At 38.4% G+C, this 23,151-nt stretch overlaps 2 protein-coding genes across 6 annotated transcripts in view; both read right to left on the bottom strand.

Annotated features, from left to right (window-relative positions):
- Positions 1-9,851, bottom strand: part of LOC130172703 (intermembrane lipid transfer protein VPS13B-like) — a 322,841-nt gene extending 312,990 nt beyond the window's left edge. For 2 of the 3 annotated variants that reach the window (XM_056381576.1, XM_056381574.1), the window contains exons 1-3: positions 9,558-9,838; positions 8,449-8,607; positions 6,537-6,680 (exon numbers count right to left, since the gene is read on the bottom strand). In XM_056381576.1, coding sequence (XP_056237551.1) covers positions 6,537-6,680; positions 8,449-8,595 — 291 coding nt within the window. In that variant the 5' untranslated portion in view covers positions 8,596-8,607; positions 9,558-9,838. Of the gene's footprint in view, positions 1-6,536; positions 6,681-8,448; positions 8,608-9,557 lie in introns of all 3 variants that reach the window. The other variant, XM_056381575.1, reaches the window with a different exon arrangement.
- Positions 9,852-13,751: 3,900 nt separating this feature from the next.
- Positions 13,752-21,090, bottom strand: osr2 (odd-skipped related transciption factor 2). Of its 3 annotated transcripts, none has more exons than XM_056381581.1 (4): positions 21,015-21,090; positions 15,044-15,733; positions 14,594-14,693; positions 13,752-14,285 (listed from the first exon to the last, which is right to left on the bottom strand). In XM_056381581.1, exons 2-4 carry the CDS (start codon positions 15,694-15,696, stop codon positions 14,103-14,105), a joined length of 936 nt encoding a protein of 311 aa, XP_056237556.1. In that variant the 5' UTR covers positions 15,697-15,733; positions 21,015-21,090; the 3' UTR covers positions 13,752-14,102. The 3 variants fall into 3 exon arrangements, with proteins under 3 accessions (XP_056237556.1, XP_056237555.1, XP_056237557.1); XM_056381580.1 differs by lacking the exon at positions 21,015-21,090 and adding an exon at positions 17,658-17,887; XM_056381582.1 differs by lacking the exon at positions 21,015-21,090 and adding an exon at positions 17,658-17,887 and having other exon boundaries at positions 13,752-14,203.
- Between the last annotated feature and the right edge of the window lie 2,061 nt (positions 21,091-23,151).

Below are 23,151 nucleotides of genomic sequence, written 5' to 3'. Positions count from 1 at the left end.
TGTGGGTTGTGTAGCCTTGGCTGACTCACAGGCAATGGTGGCTGGGTGCAAGGCTCTCCACTGGAATTACACACTTGTGCATAGCCTTCTGCAGATGCTTTAAATCAGTTTGGAATTCCAAACAGAGACCAGTGCAATGGGTCAGACTATACTAAGAACTTGAATGAGGGGACAGACAAATACAGCATGGGCACCATCATCCCCCACCCTCTGTCATATTTCAGTACAAGAGGCAGTTGTTTGAAGGCAAATTTGTAGATGGGTCATAAAACAAACCGAACAATGGATGAGAGCTTTTTTGGAGAGGTTTACATGAAGATCTTCAAAGCTATGAAAATGACGCAATTTTTTATGACAAAATGGCCAAATACAAACACATATATAGAGACCTACACACATAGAAACTTTCATGACCACTTCCAAGCTCATACACTCTAACATTCAGTCTTCTTCTGTCTCTCTACAGTTCTCTTTGTCTCTCATCAGAACGCATGCTCTGGCTTCCAACCTGCCTGAGGAATCTGCAGTGTGCCAACATTACTCCATCTTTTTATTATTTACAGTCAGAGATGGGTTTTGTTACTGCTTCGGGGGGTTGGATTCAAGGAAAATAGATTCGCCAAAGCTCCATGTCTTCGCCCTCTGTCTCCTCCGTCTTGAAGACAAGGCCCCGCTGAGCTGATGATCAGACAGATTTATGGTGCAATCTCTGTAAGCCATTTGCTCCCTGCGAGCCGGAGAATCAAAGGCAAGATTTCCGGATGGCATTGGGACAGAGATTATCCAGTTTGTGCTATCTGATTGCATACTTCCACAGGCTGTTTTCTTTTACTTGTTTAACTTTTTCCCTTTATGTTTTCTGACTTGTGAAAGATGAGTTGCACAGGCACAAACAGACTGGATCTCATTCTGTCAGGAGACACACTATGGAGGCTGACAGTGAAGGTACATTTGACTGCATGTTTAATGTTTTACTAAAAGAAAGAATTCTAACAATACAGTCCTCGTGTTTTTCATTGTCACTGTATAATATATTCACTGCCAAAGAAAATTACATATTTCAACTTAAACCACAGAGCAGAGCATAACTACAATACACCACTACAGCAGTCTCCACACAGAAGCTGGCAACATCTTCCTATTTAGTAGGTTTCCTATTTGTGGGTTGTGGATACAACCTCTGGGTGGCAAAACCACATATTAAAGCAGCAGCATCCAGAGTGTAACTCCACAACAGGGAAGCAACTGAAGTGTTTTAATATTTCATATTCAAAATAAATGTATCACATCTATAGATTTCTGATTGACTTCCAAATTCAAAGCAGCATTCTTTTGTCTAGTAGGTGGTAGATTAAGTGATGGAATAACAACTTGGGGTTTTTAAGAAGTCTTCAAGAAGGGGTTTCCTAATTCACATGTATTACCCATTATTTAGAAGCAATGAGGTTTAGTGGTGCAAAGTCCTAAAAATAGTTTGGAAGAAATCTAACAGAAGAAAGGGCCTAGTTGGACCATATGCCAAACCAACAAGTCTCAGAGGCACCTCCCCAAATCATCTTGAGGCAATGCATCAATCAGAACCTCCACATCAGTGGCAAATGCACTCAGCGGCCATAAAACTCCCAGATCAAGCAGCGAGCTGAGCCAAAACCAGAAAGGCTCTCCTCAGTAAACCCAAGCCCTTATCTTTGTCTCGTAAAAAATAAAGAGTGCCTGAGAGTGTTATGATCCACTGTAACGGTTATCCAGCCAGTTCCTCTCTGTCTTTGCTGATCACACCTCATCCTCAACATCTGGAGCAGTTTACCAAGATGTCAAGAAAAAAAGAAAATGTGCCCGTAATTTTGCAACATTACATCAATGTTAGCTGTTAGGTCTTTCATTAAAGCCTCAGTTCAGTCCTGCCAATGTCTGTTATTACTACAACTAGTTACAAATACATGAACAAAACTACTAAAACAGCCAGACAATAAATTCTCCTACCAAAGGTTTTAACCATCTCCTCATTACAGGGGGAAGCTCGAGGGCAGTAATGCCCTAAACCAAATGCTCAGAATCACATACCAGCTTTAGTCCACCACATCTGAGCTGAAAACAAATGAAAAAATGACAACACCTGATGAAGAAAATTAGAAAAATTTGTGCTGAATGTGAAGAGTCTGGTGTGAAGCTGGTAAAACTGGTCGCTGCTAACTCCTTCCATGGAATTTCCATGGGGCAAATGAGATAGTAGATGGATACCTTATGAGTTCTATTAATAACTCCAGTTTCCATACAGGTTCTGTATATAGAATGACAGATTTAAAAACCATTGTTTTATCCTGTACAGTTATTGACATTTTTAGATGCCTTTTTAATTTAGAGTGAGCTCAGATCAAACCATTCATTCACATCAAGTAACTCCAGAGTGGACACACTGAGTGTGTCTTTGCACAAGAAGAAATAGGTTTAAGTTGACTACTACAAAACCCTTTCATCCTCATGACAAATCTCCTGTTACATACATTGGGCTCTTAAGCATAGACCAGGGCTTAGTCTAATTTCACTTGGAGATGTACAAACTAATTAACATTAACTGTACTCATACAAGAACTAGCCTACAAGAAAACTTTGAACTTAAACTGAACAGAAAATATAAAAGGCAGAAGCTAAATGTGCAATAAATCTGAAAACTAGTGGTGTACAGATATGTACACTAAAGAAAGCATGTAAACGGTGTAAACGGTTTAAATTTGAAATTATGCAAGTTGCACTGATACCATAAGAAATACAAGAAAGATTTCTAAGCTCGCATCAGAGCACCATGCGAATTGAGGACACAATAACTCACATATAAAAACTAATTTTGTTTTTAAATGGCCTCCAGTTTGTAAAATTAATGTCAAAACAAGTTGACAACATTTTTTTCTATTACCATACTTTCTGCACTACAAGTCCTCATTACAGCTTATTTTAGGCAATTACACTGTCAGCGGGAGCTGTAATCTCCAACTGCTGCTGAACTCCTAAATTTCCACATTTGCTGGAAACTATAATTGTGAGCTGCTCTTGGTGCTTTGCAGATGGGTCCTATTGAGCAATCTCAATATCCCTAATATTACCAAGTTCCTCTCGAGGGGAAACACGAACATTAAAAAGGTCCAAATAATTCCGGTCAAGTTACACAACGCTTAATGAACTTCAAAAGATGTACGGATGTTTTTACAGGCCAGCGCGCCGACTTTAACAGTAATTATGAAAACAAACCATATTAATGATATAATTTATCATTTCCACACTCTGGCCACATGAGGCCCACCACAAAGTTCCTGTCTCTTCTGGACAAAAGAAACACTAGTAATCTACTAAACTTAAAGTGCAAGATTTTCCATTCACAGATCAACTCTTTTTAAAGTCCTGTGGGCCATAACCCAAATTACTTGAGGGCTTCAAGGAAAACTGTCATGGCCCAAGTTATGCATGCACCTATGCCAAACTCCCTGCATCCCTGCTAGGATCTGATTAAAACTGGACCAGGGCCTGACATGTATATGAATAGGATATCTAACTTCCAGAGAAATATAATCTTGTTTCTGTAAGACTAATGTGACAAAAGCCTACAGACCTTTTCCTTCAATCAAGGAAATTCTTTTTGGGCTGCCTAAAGTGGGAAACTGCCCCCACAGAGATGACATTCTAGCAATACTGAATGTGTAAGAAAGATGAACTCAAGGTAATACAAGTTACTGAATTACACCGATTCAAAGTATATTAAAAAAACTGGCTGTTTTCTTGGTTTAAGAACACAGTAGTCAGCTTGCTGCCTCCCACTCAGAAGTGTAGCAGCTCATTTAAATTCCACACGCTAGAAGGACTTCTGTTGTACGTCTGGCTTTGCTCCAAATTATGTCTCATGGGTGTACATACCACTGAATTATTTGTCCAAATGTCATTTGCAATTTACCAAAAATCTTTTCTTGACTAGAAACCTTTTAGACAACATCTGTAACAAACAGCTGTTTTGAGACTACATGCATTACACCAGCACCGTTACTGGTACGTGGGTTTAAGCTGTATATGAAGCACAAAAAACAAGTTTAAATTTCCATTGAACTAGAAACCTGATCGCATGAGCAGTAGCCACCTGCATAGTATGATATTTACCATTAGTTCTGGGCAGCTCAAGTGTTACAAATCTTTTTGCCGCAGTCTATGTAATTAGCTGTAATTGACTTCCCTTGAAATGTGTTTCTTCTGCGACATCTGGCCTTGAAACCTCAACCTCCCCATAAAGGGCCAGTGCTGAGTTACACTTTCAATTTTACAAACTGCATGGGTGGCAAAGGTAGAAGCAGGCTCTTATCCAAAACTAAATCTAAGAAAAATGCCTTCCATATACCACACTTCAAAAATGAAATTATTTATGACTAAACTAAATACAATAATATGAATATTTCTCTTAGGATAACTGTTCTCAGATTTATGCTCTTGATGATGCATGGCAGGGCTTAAAGTCACATTTCTTATTGATAATCTACAAGGATGAAATCTCACTCTTGTTGCTTAAAGGGTGCCCTGTGGAGTTTTCTACTTAACAAAAAGTTTCTGTTTATATTCTGTGTCACTCATCAAAATACATTGCATGTTTTGAGATCTTACAACCATGGTGAATGTATTTTCTTCCTTCTATTTGCAAAGATGATTTGTCTTAGAAGTTAGAAAACTGAAACATTTACATCTATGTTTACTACCTGGCAGTCCTCCTCCTCTTCTTCTCTGTCTTTGTTAGTGCATTGCTCATGAGACACACAAAATGGATACTCAATCATTTAAAAAAAAAAATAGCTCCATAGCACTCCTACAGGTCAGAAACTCTACATTGTGCCTTTAAGCAATCTGATTTGAAAGAGATGTGAAACAAATCTTGTTCATGAGAAGCACTGTTCACTGAATAAAACAGAGAACAATGACAGGCTAAAGATGGAGTTGGCAGAGTAAATAGTATTGATCAAATTCAGTTAAGTCTCCTCACCTCAGAGTTTCTCTGAATATTTCTGGTCAGTGAAGGGAAACTATAATGGCAAAGTAGAACCAACCATTTTTAAATAACAAAAATACAGAGAAAACAGCATCTGATATATGTGCTGGAATCTATATATTCAAAAATAAAGCCAGACAGTTATCTTGCTAAATTGAGAGAGTATTTGAAAATACTTAATTCTGGTAGTATGGATGACAACACATTTTCATCTCCAAATTCAAAATGTGCTCCTCATTTCTGTCATTACATCACCTGCCAATGTGCAAGCTTTTGAAAATACGATAACAATCCAAATCATAATTTATCTTTTATCTTTGCTTTGTCATACTGACAAAGCAAAAACAGAATTTTGAAACTAAGTATTCAGACCCTTTGCTATGACATTTTTGGAGTCCACCTGAATTAAATTGATTGGACATGATTTGGAAAGGCACACACCCCTCTGTATAAGGTCTCACAACAGAAAATGCATATCAGAGCAAAAACCAAGCCATAGGTCAAAGGCAAAGCTCAGAGACAGGATTTCTGGAAGTTTCTCCCATCTCCACACAGGAACTCTGGAGCTCAGCCAGAGTGACCATCGGGTTCTTGCTCACCTGTCTTACTCTCTCTGATTGCTGCCAAATATATTGTTCCAAACTTCTCTCATTTAATAATTATGGAGGCCATTGTGCTCTTTGGAACCTTCAATGCAGCAGTAATTGTTTGTGTTTCTATTCTGTCTCTTGAGCTCTGCAGGCAGTTCCTTCTACCTCATTGCTTGGTTTTTGCTCTGATCTGACTTGTCAGATGTGAGACCTTATATACACAGGTGTGTGTCTTTCCAAATCATCTCCAATCAGCTGAATTTAGCACAGGTAGGCTCCTACCAAGGTGTAGAAACATCTCAAAGATGATGGTGTAGCAAAGAATCTGAATCTATCTATCTATCTATCTATCTATCTATCTATCTATCTATCTATCTATCTATCTATCTATCTATATATATATATATATATATATATATATATATATATATATATATATATATATATATATATATATATATATATTTATTTAGCATAAAACTGCAACATTACAAAATGTGAAATGTGAAAGGGGTCTGAATATTTTGTGAATGCACTGTATATTTTATGCAATACAAAACCACATAAGTGGAACTGTATTTAGAACGTTGAACAATTTAGCAGGTTATAGTTTCTCTTAATGTGATTTTATACCTGGTCAGAATTACAGTAAGCCTTTGTCACAGCAACTCCACTAAAGGGTGAAGCTTGCCAAGCTTGCCAGGGTCAGAAATCTCAACAAGTTGTTAAAAAAAAGTCTGCCTTTGTTTATTCAAAACAAAGGCCATTACAAAACTTCTTGGAAACACAAAAAATAAAAAGGAATGAGAAAACTTAACTTTGGCGTGAGGAGGAATTTCACATAAATAACAGGAAGATCTGGCCAGCCCTGTTTTGGCCCTGTGGAGGAATCAAGAATATACTGTGTCTCATTAAAGTAAAGAACTAACCTGAGCTCCATCCCTCAGCTTGAGAATGCACTCCATGGTGTTGATGGTGATAACTACAGGCTCTGAGCCCAGCTTGGTCCAGGGTACGTGGATACGCAGTTCATGGATGTGACCGCTCATGAATGTAAAGGGTAGCTTCAATTCCTATAAATATGCAGAGATACAAAAGGATACAGATAACTATTAGAATAATTTTTACCAGTATTACTTATGCAATACAGACAACATTGAAGTTAAGGCTTCAAGACTATTTGGACACTTAATCCATCCATTTTCTAAACAGCACTTTGCAACTAATAGTTGAAGATGAGAGGACAGTAAAAACAACAGCTACAGATTACATGTAGGTCACGCTTTTAACAAAATCAGTCAGATTTTCTCAGAGGCAGACAAATCACTGTTCTGCATCTTGAACTACTCTGTGTGAGAATGAGTCCCATGAAACCAGACTGCCTACACACAGGCTTAACATGCCTCCTCTGTAAGTGTAAGCCAAAAAACTAATAACCAAACATATTTCTGAGGAAAAGCTGTCATGGATTTACAGTGTGTCTGCTCAATAATCCTCACAATGTTTTACTAAAATTTACTCTTTATATTAAGAAAATGATCTCTAATGGCACATTTTAAAAGTGGTACTGTCTAAATGAAATGCAATAAAACAAAGGAAAGACAATTGCCAAAGTTTTGACATAGCGTTACACATCAAAATGCTAACACAATTCCCACTGTCTGTTGGCTTAAAGCTGCTTCCAATAAGAACTTTCATCACAATCTCTGTTGGGTTAGGTAGTGTTTTGGTCTGCTCTTCAGAAGCAGTCAGAATCCACTCAAGAGAAAATTCTTTTAACTCATGGTAGATTGATCTAATCCAGACATTACAAGCGTAAAAAAAGAACACTGTGTCAAAATAACACTGCAGAGCAAAATATCTGAGTAAATCTATCAAACCTCTCCCAAAATGACCATAAAGATACTGTGTGTGTGCCTGTAAGTGTTTTTCTGATTCTAGTAAAAGCAACAGACCTTAACTATACTAAACCGATCAGACACAACATTAAGACCAGTGTTTTAATGTTGTGGCCGATTGGTGCACATATGCTGTAGTTAAGATGTAGACTCAACTGAATTAAAAAATATTCTAGTGGGGCACATGCTCCTCCATTCATTCATTGCTTTCCAGCCGTTTTACTTTATGTTGTCAGTAAAAAAATCTAAAATTTGATTGTATTGTAAAGGCACTTAGCAATGTTAGCACTGTCATGTCTACTAAATGCTAGCTATGGAAGTACATTGCATTCACAAAAGAAAAAAACATTTGAAGACCTTATTACATTAAAGTGACTCATAATTACGAGAAAAGATCCATAATTAGGTAGGAATTGAAATGCTTCAGAAGCTGCTTGAGAATGATCAGGTTTTCAATTCTCATTCAGTGATAGTTGTCAGTATATCCAATGGTACACTGCAAAAAGGAACTGTTAAAAGCTAACTTGGCAAACTTTTTTTTTGCAGCCCACGGTGTAACTCACTCAATCCATGGCAACATTATACTTCTGGCTTCTTATAAAAGTGTTCACACCAGATAAGACTTTTAACCTTCAATATGAAATTTTCCAAAAACGCATATTGATATTTAAACTCATATTCATTAAATTGTCTCTGTTTTCTTAAATAGCCATGATTGATAACCGTCTTAACCTCCATCTCATCTCAAAAGGTGGACCATTCAGTGTGTATGGTTACAAAACCACTTTGGTTAATAATTTTCCCGCTAGTAGCACTGAGCACTACCTCATAACTATAATCCATCAGAACTGCGAGGCCTTCCTGCAAACAAAATAACCACATTGCCTACCATGGTTTTGTAAAAGAAAGTTAGAGTGCAGGGTTTACCTTGTGTATACAGTACCTGTTCTAGCACATCCAGCTTCAGGTCCAACTTGCTGAGCACCACATCTCCTCCCCAGAGAGACAGCTGCAGGTCAGATGGCTTAAGATTCTTAATATACTTGTTCACATAGCTCATGAGGAGCGGTGTGACATAGGACTCCAACATCTTGTCCCTGTCCTGAACACACATAAAACATTGAACAGAACATTGTGATGTAATTCAACACTGTGTTTATTTGTACACTACAGCAGTAATGTATTAAATTTCCTTTTGCCATTATGACTCAACTGCTTCTAACACTTCAGCAGAGAACAAACATTTTTTTCACAGCAGATATTTTGAAAAGCACAAGTGGGCAGGTGTAGATAATTACATGAACAGTGGCTGCATTACATTCAGGTGCATCAGTTCCTAGGCAGAAGTACAGTGAATGCCATCTTACTGGCACAGTTTATTGGGACGCTTAAATGGAATGGAGCCATAATTAAAGCTATTAGGTACACCTGTGCTTTTCCTGTAATGACAAGTCAAAACATCTGTTGGAAAAAGGCCTAGCACTATAAGCTCATATTCCACTAATATATCAAATTGAGGTTATAATAACCGTTTCATATTAGCCTCATGCTGAAATTCAGCAGTAAACTGTATGTTACAATTTTATAGTAAACTGTGCACATTGTTATGGTTTTAATCCTCACTAAACAGGAGAAATGCTCTTTAATTGGCACTCTGTAAACGTATCCTGACACCAAAGTTTGATAAACATTAAATATGTATTTGAAGACTAACTATACTGTAAGTTATATCTAGGGATATTTAAGGTTTGACTACATTTGATTGACATTTACACTTAGACAGACCAATAACTCTATTTGGGTGGGTTGCAGTTCAAGTTTTAACTGACTTTTAAGTGACTTGTAAGTCTTATAAGTAGTTTGTTATAATTTACAGTGGTGCCTTAATTAGCCAGCATGCTAATGTGACTTCACTTTTTATGCTTGCGACTGCGGGGAAAATGCCAGCAGTAGTTTGTTATTCTGTGTCCAAATGTATAGCAATGTAACTAAATATAACTTGGTGTTTTAAATGAAGCCGTGCATTACTATATAGTAAGGAATTTTACTTACTGCGAAGTAGTGAACGCCAAGAGAGGCTAGCTATGTTCTCCTGTCATTCTAGCTATATACACCACAGCAGCAGAGCAAAGAAGCTAAGCTAACTGAAAAGAAGTCGTCCTAAGTTCGTTCGTTTGACATGACTAAAACGTGTGGCCACTGGTAAAAATAGAAAAGCCTCTCCTTACTTGACTCCCGCTTGTATCCTGGAGAAATTTCTTGAGTTTGATATTTAATATAACCTATTCATCTCGTTGCCGTTAGCTACATCTCTCAACGGCTTCTGCACAAACGTCATGAGTAAACACCAACGGGGCTTCCGTATGCCCTGGTGTTGCCTTTTTATTCTGTAGGACATTTGAGCTTCACAGTTCAGTATACATACACGACCTAAAATTATCCAAAATAGTGGCGAGCGAGGCACTATACATTTCCAGTGATACGTGACTGGGTGACGTGATATTTAGAGGGTCGCTTTCGGACACGGCTAGAAATAAATCCATGAGAGCGTCAAGTAAATACCTGATGCACGTTATATCGTTCTAATTCAGTTACTGCAGCATCAGGTGCCATAATTCCAGTTGAATGTAATGGAATAGTAGCAGATATCTTATGCTACGTTACGTTGTTATGTTATGTATGTCTAATCAAACGGTGACAGCAGTCACAACACGAAATTTCTTTGTGTAAGAGAGGATTTACGAGGAGCTCTCGAATGCATCATTCCACGTGATATTGCTGGTTTCTTTCGCATGCCCTAGCCCTTATATGGCCGTGGAAGCTCACCTTTGCTGAGAAAGTAGAGAATAAACTTCACAATGGACAGCACCTGACTATTGTTAGTGTGTATGCTACTTTTTTGTGATTTTTTTCAATAGGCCATGTCCTACAAAATTAAATTAAACTGCAATGGTAGATAACATATATAATGAATGCTGAAGTAAAAGGCAATCAAAATTTGATCATTCTTTATTTGTTGTTTTAGAATAGTGGTTGACCGTTGGATCATGAATCACATGGCCTAATAAACAAATATAATATCAGAATTTATGAATAACAGGGTTAAGCTCTGTCTTTATTGTCTTTTTTGCAGCCAAGGTTCTCTTTGACTATGTCAAATCTTTTTCTCTTTGCATTTTTGTTTCCAAAGTTGCAATGAATTAATATTAATAGTGTTGCCACTTAGATAGCCTACTTTTTTTATTGCAAGGCAGTAGTGAAATTACTAGCTATTAAAGCAAACAAAAAAGTCATAACCTGCATAACCAATAAATCAAAATGATTGAAAAGCTTAGAAAACTATAATGGAATTTTCAAATGATGTCAATAGGGGCAGTGGAGATGAAATGGAAAAAGTAGGTGTCTGTCACAGGCCATGGGGGGTCAGTGGAGCACAGCGGCCTGCAGTCAGTGCAGGGTTGGTGTCAGATCCAAGTGCTTTGGGAGTTGTGTATTCTGGGGGAAATGGAGTCTGTTTCGATATGTGTTTCCCCTTACCATAACCTGAACCTAACCTTAACCCTACCTCTAACCATTCACGTCTTATGATGCTTAACCTGACCTCAGTATTACTCTAACCAGTTATCTCTGCCTACTCCCGAGGTGTGGAATGTAATGTTTACCGTCAGTGCAGTCTCTCCCTTGCCAGCTAGATAAAGCTTCCTGATGACACAATGCACCGTTGAAGTTCACCAAGTGACTGTCCACTCTTTGCCCACTGTGTACGTGGGTGCGTCAACGCATGTGTACAAGCGCGCACTCACTATCACAGTGATTATTCTGAAGTCAGTTCAATGGGAGATGTGATCTAGGAAGTAAACTAGCCTACTTGATATCACGTCACACTTTCTCTCCAGATTCACTCAGTCTTATGCTCCTGCTGACAAGAGTTCAATTTAGTTAATTGACCACTACGTATTCACAATATAGTTGTATCACTGCAGATTTCTTCACTGTGGGACTAATAAAGAACTTCCTATATTCTTCGCATCATTCTAGTATTTTGGAGGTGTACAAACTAATGCGGGACCTTTTAATGATTTAAGCCGTTTAGGACAATGATACGTTTAAAAATGAGGACATATTTTGTTTTATGGTTGTTCTATTTAGACTATGTGATCGTCAGGAACAGATACAATTTCTGGTTTTCACACTGCGGGAAAATATTTCCAGTAGGACTATATATACTAACAGATAGATTCGAGTTAAAAAAAAATAGATTAACTTGTTGAACAAGATCCGGTTTTCATCGGTCAAGGCCTCGACACATTAAAAACAAATTCAGACGAGCTAAAAGACTAAAATTGTAATGCAGCCTTGTTTTGTTCTCATGTGAGAGGACTCTAAAATTGTTGAAAATGTATTTTCTCTTGAAATTACATTTTTGTTATACATAGGTCCTACCTCTACATCATTAGTTAGAGAGGCCACTTATTAGTCGCCTTCAGTATAACAGTATAGGTCACAGGCTTCAGAATTTTTTCGTTTATTTAAATGGATTAGAATTTTTACTAATTGAATTAGTTCATGGCGTGATAACACAGACAAATTTTAGGAGTAACTTTATCAAATAATGCAAATAAAATAAAATAAATACTACTAATAATATTATTGATAATAATGATATACATTATGTTGTACATCTATATTATTATTATTATTATTATTATTATTATTAATATTAGTAGTAGTATTAGTAGTAGTAGTAGTAGTAGTAGTAGTATTATATCGCATGTGCATTGCCTAATTCATGTTTTTATATTTCCATCGTTTGTCGGTTTTCATTTCTATGGTGATTGAGAGTGATTAATTATTTTTGGTATTATTATGTAGCTCACTTGCTTTTAGTAAATATGAGCTTGCTCTGCTCTGACTTTGTTGCCTTTCCATTTAGAAAGTAATTAGGAAAATACTAGCCTGCAGTGCGTAATAAACTGGGTCTTGGTTAATGGCCTTTGAGCAGCAATGAGCGCCTTGTTGTTATTGTAACCACTTATTCCAGACCCTATTTTCGAGCCCATTAAAGATAAATGAAATTTTTTTCAAGCAACTAATTGCACTGTCAGGTGAAAATCGGGCTTTTAAATGAGTCTTCAGTAGCAAGTGATGGCTGGTGAACTCATGAAACAGAAGGCCTGAAGGCCAGCACTGAGAGACAGAGGAGGAGGGAATCAGGGGGCAGACAGTCTTACTTCAGCGAATAATAATATAAAAGGATTAGAGATCAGCTCATCCTGTCACAGGCCGCAGTTCTCATGGTTAATATTCAAGCGCAATGTGGTCCGATCAAAGGTTAGATGGATGAAATCCAAATCTTGAAATGTATTTATGTAATTACACAAATCTGTTTAAACCTGGTTGTTTGACGTCCAAAGAGCTCATCTGATGTATACCGTGTAAATTAATAATTTAAAGAACATTTAACCGATGGCTCAGATTTGAATTTGTAGAATAGAGTTGTCCTAAACTGAGTGGCACTGACATTATATGATCACTAATTGTAGGTTAGGATCGAACAGAAAAGTTTGTCAAAAAACAAAACAGCTGATTTTTTTATTTGTGTGCTTGTTTTCAGTGTAAGTGATGAATTAATTAACCTTGATAATTTCCCAAACAATAATCTGTTGACAGTGTCCCGTTGGGTTGAATAGCTTCCTTTGAGCTGACGATTGCTTCTACCGCTTTGCAGGTCAATTATTATATCAGAGGTGATGCAGATAAAGACATGTGATATGGCTGCTAATGCGGCTAATGTAATACTAATCAGCCTCTGCAAGCTCCAGATATTGAAAATAAAAATGGAGCTGAGACATACAAAAACACTAATAAGTGGATGGCAGACACTGCTGCATAGGTAATAACTACATGATCATCATTTGTGTATAAATATAAAATGTAAAATGAACTCTTAAATCGATGATAACTCACAATGACACTTTCTGTCTTTCTGCTTAATGAATCAGTTTCAGGTCCGGAGGACTTAAACAGTTGTCATTCATGCTCCCTGTCAACTGATAACTACTGGTCTACTATAAAAAGCCCAACATTTCAGCCACATTAAGCTCTCGCTGCCTACTGGCTGTAAACATATAGACTATTAATGGGCATGGTTAATGGCTTAATCTAAATATTGCTTTTGGGCTGTAACATGGTGTCTCGTGTTTCAAGGCAATAAAAACAGAAATAAAAACAGAAGAAACGCAAATGTATCATGGAAATATTTATTTCTAAAATACAATTTAACATACTTTAAACTTATGACTGTTTTTGACAACTTTATAATTTCAAGGTCAGAAAAGAAAATAAAAAACAACATTATGTACATGGTCTTGATATTTACAGGTGGTTTGAAAGCTGGACATGGCCATGGCTCCGCTGCTGTCCCACTTGAGGTGCAACCAAATTCCACTCTACACTGTGCTGCAGTAAACGTGTCCTGATTTGGAGATTGTCTTTGCACAAAAAAAAAAAAGGAGAAGAAGAAGAAGAAGAAGTAGAAGGAGTCTCTGACTTGTCTTCCTGCTTTTTGTCCATTGTTATTTTGTTAGTCTGTCCAGGCTAGTAGTCCTGATGTGGGCTGTGCGTCAAACTGTGCCGTCGCAAGTCACAGTTGCGCCGAAACACCTTTCCGCAGCGGCCACAGCTGTAGGGCTTGATGTCTGTATGGGTGAGAAGGTGAGTTTTCAGGTTACTTCTTTGATTAAAGGTTCTTCCGCATGTGGGGCATTTGTGGGGAGACTCCTGTTTAGATTTAAAGCAAGCAAAGAATTATTCCCTTTAATTGTGTAGAACTAAAATAATTAAATCCACTGTTGTGTCAGTTATAACTCACACTGATTTACACAATAATTTTTATATAGCTTGTATGTGTATTTCTCACTCACATTTTTGTTTTAATTTGGTTATTGCCCAGGCGCAATGGTTTTGTGAGACTTATGAATATCCCCATGCATGCAGTGGACCGTGCAGAATAGGTGAATTATGATCATAACGTATGACATAGTTTGGTGAGGATAACATCGTGGTGACTGTTAATATTTCCAGCTTACCTGCATATGTAAGGTTTTATGGACGGCTAGAGTTCGAGACTGACAGAATCCTTTCCCACATTCTTGACATTTGAATGGTTTTTCCTTGGAGTGGATGTATCTGTAAAACAGAAATCGCACTTAATCAAATGTCTGCTCATGCATGGATTTTCTTGTAGCTTTTACAAACCCCAGAGTCACAGGGCAAAAAATCTCTACTGCGCAAGTTGTGTGTCCAACTTGATACATAAAAGTGCTTTAGCGCCCTCATGTAGAAAACTCCGGGAACGGGCCTGTCTCTATGTTTAAAATGAAGAATATGTTTTTAATTGCCAATTGTGAAGATGTGATTTTAAGAAATAAATATATTTGTATTTAAATCGCCTGCAGAGTCAGGACTGCTGCTGGGGATTTTAGACCCCCGTCTGACCCCAGTGCGTAATTAATACATGCTCCGTAAATGTGTCTTACCTGTGGTCTCTGAGATGGTCTTGTCTTCGGAAGGCCTTGTGGCAAATATCACAGGTATACGGCCGCTCGTCTGTGTGGGTCCTCTCGTGAATGAGAAGGTTGTAGGACTTGGTGAAATGCCTGCCGCAGAACTTGCAAATAAATTCCTTTTTAGTTTTGGACGGGAGCCTGCCCCGGGTGGGTTTTCTTTCCGGGGACAGCTTGCTCAGCTCGGAGATGGTCCCCCCTAGTCCCGACGCCAACTTCGCCAGATCCGCAGCTTTCGGCGGGTCCTCCTGAGTGGCAGCGAGGGCCAGGTTGGCGAAGTCAAATCTCGGCCTGTCCTTGTGCAGCGAGGGGACGCCGTGCGCAACGGCGGCTTGTTTCGGGTGGAAGAGCTGCGCCGCAGCTGTGAAAGGTATCGCTGGGAAGGGAATCCTGGGGTCGACCAGACCCTGGGCGGCTGCCATCTCTGTGATCGTCGACCTCAGTCCTTGAATGTGGGGGTAACCAAGAGTCCAGTGGTTCATGTGCATGGTTTGCACCGCGCTCAGGCCGTACAGTCCCTGTAGCTGGTCAGCTGGGAAAGTGTTGACGGCCTGCAGGAAGGAGTAGTTTGTGAGCTGGAGGGCCGGGTGCAGGGGGATCGGAGCGTGCAGGGCTTTGCTCCCCATCTCGACTCAGACCTCTGCAGAGGACACGGTGAAAACCCTGGGGAGAAAAAGATGATCGTCGTGTGTAAATGCCACATTAGAGCCAGTAATTATGTGGTTACAAAGGCAGACAAAGTGTGACCCTCAGTTAGAAATCATGATACAGTAAAAACCACCTGTTTGCCTACCTACAAATATTTTATTGACAGAGATGTGTTTGCATATTTTGTAGTCGAATCTAACAGGGCAGCAGTGATCATATTCCTCCAGTATCACATATGAACAATCTGAACCCAGAATAGGGCGCAAATTAATTAGTAAGTTTATTCCTAAAAACGTGCACTGAACATGGAGGTAATTAGGTAATTAAACTGAACAACATGTAAAGCTGCAGCAGTATGATATGAAAAAACCCGTTTGTCTTAAGCAAAACCACTGAAATCATATAAACATGTATTTCACGCATTATAGCAAAAGAAAAGTTGTTTCCTGAAAAACAAAGATGCTTTCAAAGCAATTTTAGAAAACACATCAGTCACATAAATTGTAACTAAATTACGTGGGAGTAAAATGCTGTAACTGACATATTTAGTTCCCTCTGAATTAAACATTAAATCTCACACGAGGTAATAAGAGAAGACACGTTGTGTTTGAGGCTGTAGTTGATGTTTGACGATGCAAAACAAGTGCTCTGTATGTAGATTTGTAGAAGTTTGAAATTTTGCCAGCAAAGATCAAATATGTTATTAAGTGCACGAACATGAGTCAGAGCAAAACGCACAAATGGTGCCTATTAACCACAAGAAAGTTATTTTAATCTTTTCTGGAAATGCATGTGCTTTTTATTTTTATGGTTGCGGGTAGTAGCCAGCAAATTTTATAGGCACTAATATTTTGCTTTTTAGGTCTGTTTTATTTCACGCTGCATGTTTTTGTTTCCCCTGGGCAGGAGAACATGGTAGCAAATAACCTGCGGGCATTTTAACCTACTTTCATGCAGAGCAATGTTTGCCTTAAATAAAAGCAGAAGCTGTCAATCTCCACAGTGTAGGACACATAAGGTGAGCTGACTGCGAGGAATGAGACGGACAGGTTCCATGTTTGTGGGGATGGCAAGTTATGTTTTCCCACACAGAAAAAAAAAAAATCCATCGTGTAAGTTCAAGACTCCGGATGGTGAAAGCGGGACTGGCAGAGAGCCAGCGGTGCAGCAGCGAGCTGACCTTTAGATTTGGAAGGAAAAATCTATGTTTTTTCTCTTTTGGGGAGATGATATAATCAGATTACAATCGTTTTTGACTGATCAGGCGAAATCACATTTAACATATTTTTTCCACAAAGCCTAGCGAACCTGAAAGTTTCTGTAGATTTGATTTCATGCAAGCTGGAGAACTAGTCGCTTGTTGCAGTCACGCCGTTCTATTTGTTTCACTGACAGGATCTTATCTTTCTTTCTACACTGCTTTAAGTATAATTCTGAAACACAAGTCACTATGCAGGCACTTGCTATTCTTTGTCCATTGGTACAACTTTGTTCAACCTGTTCTCCCCTCAAAAACCTCTGGACTTCATTTAGACTTTGACAGCAGCCTCGGTGCCTCGTCTTGTTCTTTAAATCCCTTCTTTGGCAGAAGGTTTTAAATTTCTATAAGTCGTGACAAGTCTATAACGCGAGGGCCACTGCTTGTTTCAGCGTTGTTAGGTGCTATGGACAGAGACCAGTGATGTCAAAACGTGGATGAACTATGACCTCAAGCTGGTGATTATCACGAAGCAATAAGCACCCTCAGAAACAACATTTGATTTAGTTTCTGTCCATGAACAGTTGACATTTTTACAGACAATTTCACAACATTGGTTTACAGCTCAACGCCTAAAAGTGAAGTCTTTTCCTCAGATAGAAAGTTACAACAAGTGATTTGAGTGAAGCTGGTTCCCTCCTTGCAAAAGACTGACATATACCCTGCCAAACACAATCTTACCCCCAATAAATAGCTGCCAAAGGTCCTGCGGTATGTCAGTAATCCACAGTAACTATAGAGGCGACGAGCTCCAATAAAGCGCCGCTAAAAGTTTTCCAAGTTCCAAGTCCATGAAACTTTCATGTAGCCATGCAGCCCACTCTGATGTCTCGGACCTTTGCAGAGATGTGACAAGTTGTGGAAAGAGACGAAGAAGTTTGGAGGAGAGGCAGCAGCAGCGTGGGAGTCTCCTCCGGAGCTCGGGCTTGAAGTGTGCGTAATGCGCTCCGGTCCTTCACTTTTCAGGGCTCCGGGGCTCTGGAGTGCTCAGCCCGCCCTCCGACACGCCTCCACCCCCCGTCCTCTATCATTAACTCCAATGTTCCTCCTCTGTTTATTTGTGTTTGGATAGCAACTAGGGTTCCAGACCATAGTAGAGAAGCGTGTACAGCTCAACCTGCCTCCACTGACACCTCTCATACCATATAGCCAAGTTTGATAGGCCTACCGTCCTTTGGAGACATGACTGGAAGCGCAGGAGGAAACCCTGATCATTTTTTCCTCCAACTCCACGCTTTTGAAAACGTGCTTTTGGATACTCGAGCCGCTTACAAGATTTTTGAAAACCATTCTACCCCATTTGCTAGAATGGAGGGCACATGCAAGAACCACCACATTAAATCGTTGCATTTCATTGTGGTAAGAGTAAAAAATTCAGAGGTTTGTGACAGAAATGAAAACATCCTTATATCGGCAGCATGGTGAACAAATATAAAGTAAACAGATGAAGCCACTTGCTTTTTTTAAGACAATGAGCTGCTCTTTTTTTCCTTCTGCACAGTTTGATATTCTTCTTTAAATTGTGTGAAAACACGTAAATAAAACTGACTCATCTAATCGTGATGAAAGCATCGTACAGGTTGTCTAGACAGTTTTACCCGTGTAATTATAATTTAATAGATGTATTGCAACACGTATCATCCAATGTGTTCTCAAAAAACCTGATATTTTATTGTATTTGATTAAATGTGTACAATTGAATTAGCTAATATGTTAAGGGGCTTCATGTATGGATTCATTTTTCAACCTCAGTCAGCAGAACTAATTTCTTTCTAAAGCAGATTAAAAAATCTTCCTCATATTTTCACAAACTTCGTATTTAGATTTTTTCAGTGCTTCTAAAAATTAATTTAATGAATAATGACAAAGAAAATGAAATTAATTAGACTGCTCGTTAATTAGATTGAGGCTGGTTTCTCGCCACAGATTTAGGTGTAAAGTAATTAACTTTTGACAGCCAGAGTCAGAAGTTAAAGTCTTTGTGCTGCATGTGCAGAGAAGTGTCTTTACGCACACGAGCAGCTGAGGCTACTTCAGCAGGTTGTCAATAAACGAACATGTTTATCAATTTTTCCATCCAAAGCTAAGTCACCGAAAAGTTCATTGGATATAAATTTAAAGAAAGTATTTCTCCATATTTAAATCAAAGGTGAAAAACCTCTACTGATATTTCTCCTTTCACATGTCAAAACGACATGTTAAGTTATTTCCCTGAACAACCTTATAATTTATGTGAATGACAAAGCGACTGGCGGAAAACTTTCGTTTTTAACATAAATATGCAATTCATAAATGTTGAGTTCAGCAGGACTGACAGGAGTTTTCAGCTGCTGCAGTTGTCTGTGCTGCAGAGAGCTGGTGCCCAGAATGCAAGTCTGCAGCGCCGCCTATTGGGACTTTAACAAAACAACAAAGTGTCTCCTCCACCCGAGAGTCTGCGGCTGCAACAGCACACAGGCTGTTAGAGGAACTTATTATCTGTCCACATCGCTGAAAAACAACTTTAATAAAAACATATCTGCATCGCTGCTGGAAATTCATTCTTTTAAAATAATTGGGCTAATATATATATAAAAAAACGAAAGTCAGTAAGTGTATTAGCCGAAAAACAAAAACATTTTAAATCTATTTTATTACTGCAGCGGATCACTTCTTACCTGTTCATGCAAATCTTTTAAACCAGAGTTAGTAATCAAATGAGAGCAAAGGGCCAGATCTGCGTTCATCAAGCGAGAGATAACACCCAAACCAGGTTGCTTGTCTACAACGTTCAGTCTATCCAACTACTCATGTAGCCTAATTTTCGTTTTCTTAGCGCTGCAGAACATTTTCTGCACACAACATGCTTGTGGTTTTCGTTCGGTTTCATATCACCCAGGCGTCTATTTTCACTGTCAAAACACCGAACAATTGCAGACAGATTAGAAGACACATAAAACCCTACATTTTTACATTAGTGATGATGGCGTTTTCTCAACAGATCCCTTTCACTGTGGAAATATATAACAATGTAAATTGTGTTTATTTGTGGTCCTTGTAAAAAGGCCATTAAAACAGCTAGTGAATTTTTTTAATATCTCTTGGGCTGTTCTATAATCCAATCACCAGTGATTCAATTTGGTTTTATCGGTGAAATCCATATTGTCGAAATTCATTAAAATCTTACAAGATATGCTGCATATTCTCAGGCAGGAAAATAACGACTTCCTATGGGAACCGAGCTGTTTTTGGGGGATTTTTATCTTTTTAATGTTCCTTACAGAACATGTTGTATGTTGTATGCTTGTAGCCACCGCAATCTGCGCTATAGTATTACTGTATTCTTTCTAGTTCGGGTAATGTCAGAGCCAGAGAGTTAGTGCCTTGCCCTTTGGCCCTTCCCTGAGTCCCCTGAAGCCGCCATCATTCTCTATGATAATCTGACTCCCACAGAGTATCAGTGTTGCAGCTCAGTGCAGCTGCCAAGCCTGTAATGGCTGACACTCCTCTTCCAATAACACAGAGTGACAGCAGAGAGGACTGGCTGAGATTATTAATGAAGAACTAGAGAGATCTTGTTTGCGCAAAAGATTCAGGCAAAAAAAAAATTGACATGAATGTATTATTTAGACTATTTCCTGATGAGGATCTTAATATAAAAAGTGTTAATGATGTGAAACATGACATGTCGTAGTGGAGGTTTTAAAATACAGATTATTATATGTCGGCCTCATTCAGACTATAAAAAATATTTTCTCACAATATTTATGAAGCATTCATTATGTATATTCTTGTCAGGATCAGAAATGAAGTTCAGTTAAAGGAAAAATTATGATTCATTTGTAACCTGTTTCTTTCTGTCTTCAGTAGAACAGCTATAAAATGCTTCCACGAACAGCTCCTTTCACTGTGCTATTAATTTAGAAATTCAATGTCTGCCTGCCTGATATCACAATATAATATTCAGCCCCAAATGTGTACGTATTTTGGCCATTATATATCCTGTCATATGGCGTCACCTCACTTTAAAATGCTGCTCTTTACCTCTGCTATACTCACATGAAGAGTCCTTGACAGAGAGCGTGGAGCTGCTGGCTTGTTCTGGAGTCTGACTGGGTCTGCTTGTCTCCCTGTGTTGCTGTGTGTCTGTGCATTTGACAGACAGGATGTCAGGTCCATACTGTTCGAGCAGGGGGAGGTGAACCCGTGACTCTTACCTACCTATTGTGGTTTCAAAGCCCCCACATCCCCACCTACATTCTCACTCATCCTGTCCCAGCAGCTGCTCTCAGGATGGGTGTTTTTCATTCAAAGACCCTCGAGTCATACTTTCCTCAACATCACACTCTCTTACCTGAAATTGTGCACTTCTAGAAAAAGGGGGTTATGCCTCCCTTACTGATTGTTGATGTCTGAGAGTCAAATAGAATCATGTAGTGTGTCTTTTTTTTATTATTTCTTTTACAAAGTCTTTCTGTTTTAAATGAATGAATTGCAAATTAGGTTTACTGTACTGCAGATATTATTTTCAGACAGAACACTGACTCATTTGAATAATCATTAACCATTATTGACGTGCTGTGTTTGAAAAGAATATCTGCTGTACACTTTACCTAATTCAACACATGGGTGGGTGTTTTTTCATTCAAAAACCCTCAACTCATTCTCACACTCTCTTACCTGAAATTGTGCTCTTCTAGAAAAGGGGGCTTTGTCTCTCTTGCTGATTGTTGATGTCTGAGAGTGAAGTAGAATCATGTAGTGTGTCTTTTTCTTTTCTAAGTCTCTGTGTTAGAGATGAATATGATAATGAATTAGCTACAGTGTATTTAATACTTTTCAGGTATTTTTGTTAGACACAACAGTGACTGATTGAAATAATTATTAACCATTATTGACGTGCTGTGTCTGAAAAAAGATCTGCAGTACACTACCTAGTTCAATACAAATAACATCCCACACACCCCCACCTACGTTCTCACTCATCCTGCCGCAGCAGCTGCTCTCATGGGTGTTTTTCATTCAAAGACCCTCGACTCATATTTTCCTCAATGTTGCGTCTTTTACCTGAGAGTGTGCTTTTCTAGGAAAGGGTGTCATATCTCTCTTGTGTTGATGTCTGAGAGTGAAATACAGTCATTATTTATATATATATATTTTTTTTTTAAACACAACATTGGCTGATTAAAATAATTATTAAGCAAATAATTTATAATTAGGAAGGACAAAAGGAAATTGTAAAGCCTCTTTTTATGTTATAATGATGCTATTATGCTATCACTGTATTTTGTGTTAATGGGTTTAGGTGTGTTAGCCATCCTGTGGTGGCTGCCACCATCTGTATCGCTGAACTTTCTGCAAGTTTTGACAAGTTAATTTACTGGGTTTTTTTTATGTAGTTTAGGACGGACTATTCAAGTAAGACCAATTAAATAACTAAAATAAATGAAACAAGGTGGACACATGAGAACATGTCATTCATGTGTGTGATTTAGCTGATTTTCGAGCTCTGACAACTGAAAACTTTACAACAACTAAAGCTGTGTTTAAGATCTGTTTTGACGTAATTTAGATAATATTACTGAGAGCTTCTGTTGGTAACATGATGCTGATGTCAGCGCTGACTTCAAGTTCATTTCCAGAGTTTTTTTCTGAATCTGGCAAAAAAGAAAGAGAGAATTACAGGATTAAAAACATATTAATTAAATGAAAATAAATGAACACATATTTCCAACAGTTTAAATGAATTAATACATGGTCTCATTGTTTCAAAGTGGTTTGAGAAACCAGATGGAGATGACATTCTGCAGAACCTCACTTTCCTGGACAGTGCAGTACAGACTGTAACTCAGCTATGACAGCCATATGCTCTGTCCTCCTGCTTTATTGTACAACATTGCCCCCTATTGGTTCACCCTCAAACTACCGTTGCTGCAACATTTTATGATGTATCATCCCAAGCTGTACCATTAAGTGATGAGTACATTGTTGTCAGTTTTAGAAGCGGGATGAATGGGGCATTAAATACCCTTTATGAAAACGTCAGTCTCCAGGATATAGTACATGCTTACATTACATTTCTGTGCCCTGACAAGTAAGAAAACCTGTTCTATTCTGTTCTCACTTCATCTTTTATGAGAATGCGCAGTATAAAGTACAAATATAAATCTCACTCACAACATTTTACATTGCACAT

The sequence above is a fragment of the Seriola aureovittata genome, chromosome 7, assembly GCF_021018895.1.
Source record: "Seriola aureovittata isolate HTS-2021-v1 ecotype China chromosome 7, ASM2101889v1, whole genome shotgun sequence".
Lineage (NCBI taxonomy): Eukaryota > Metazoa > Chordata > Actinopteri > Carangiformes > Carangidae > Seriola > Seriola aureovittata.
This window is presented reverse-complemented; position numbering and strand designations above follow the sequence as displayed.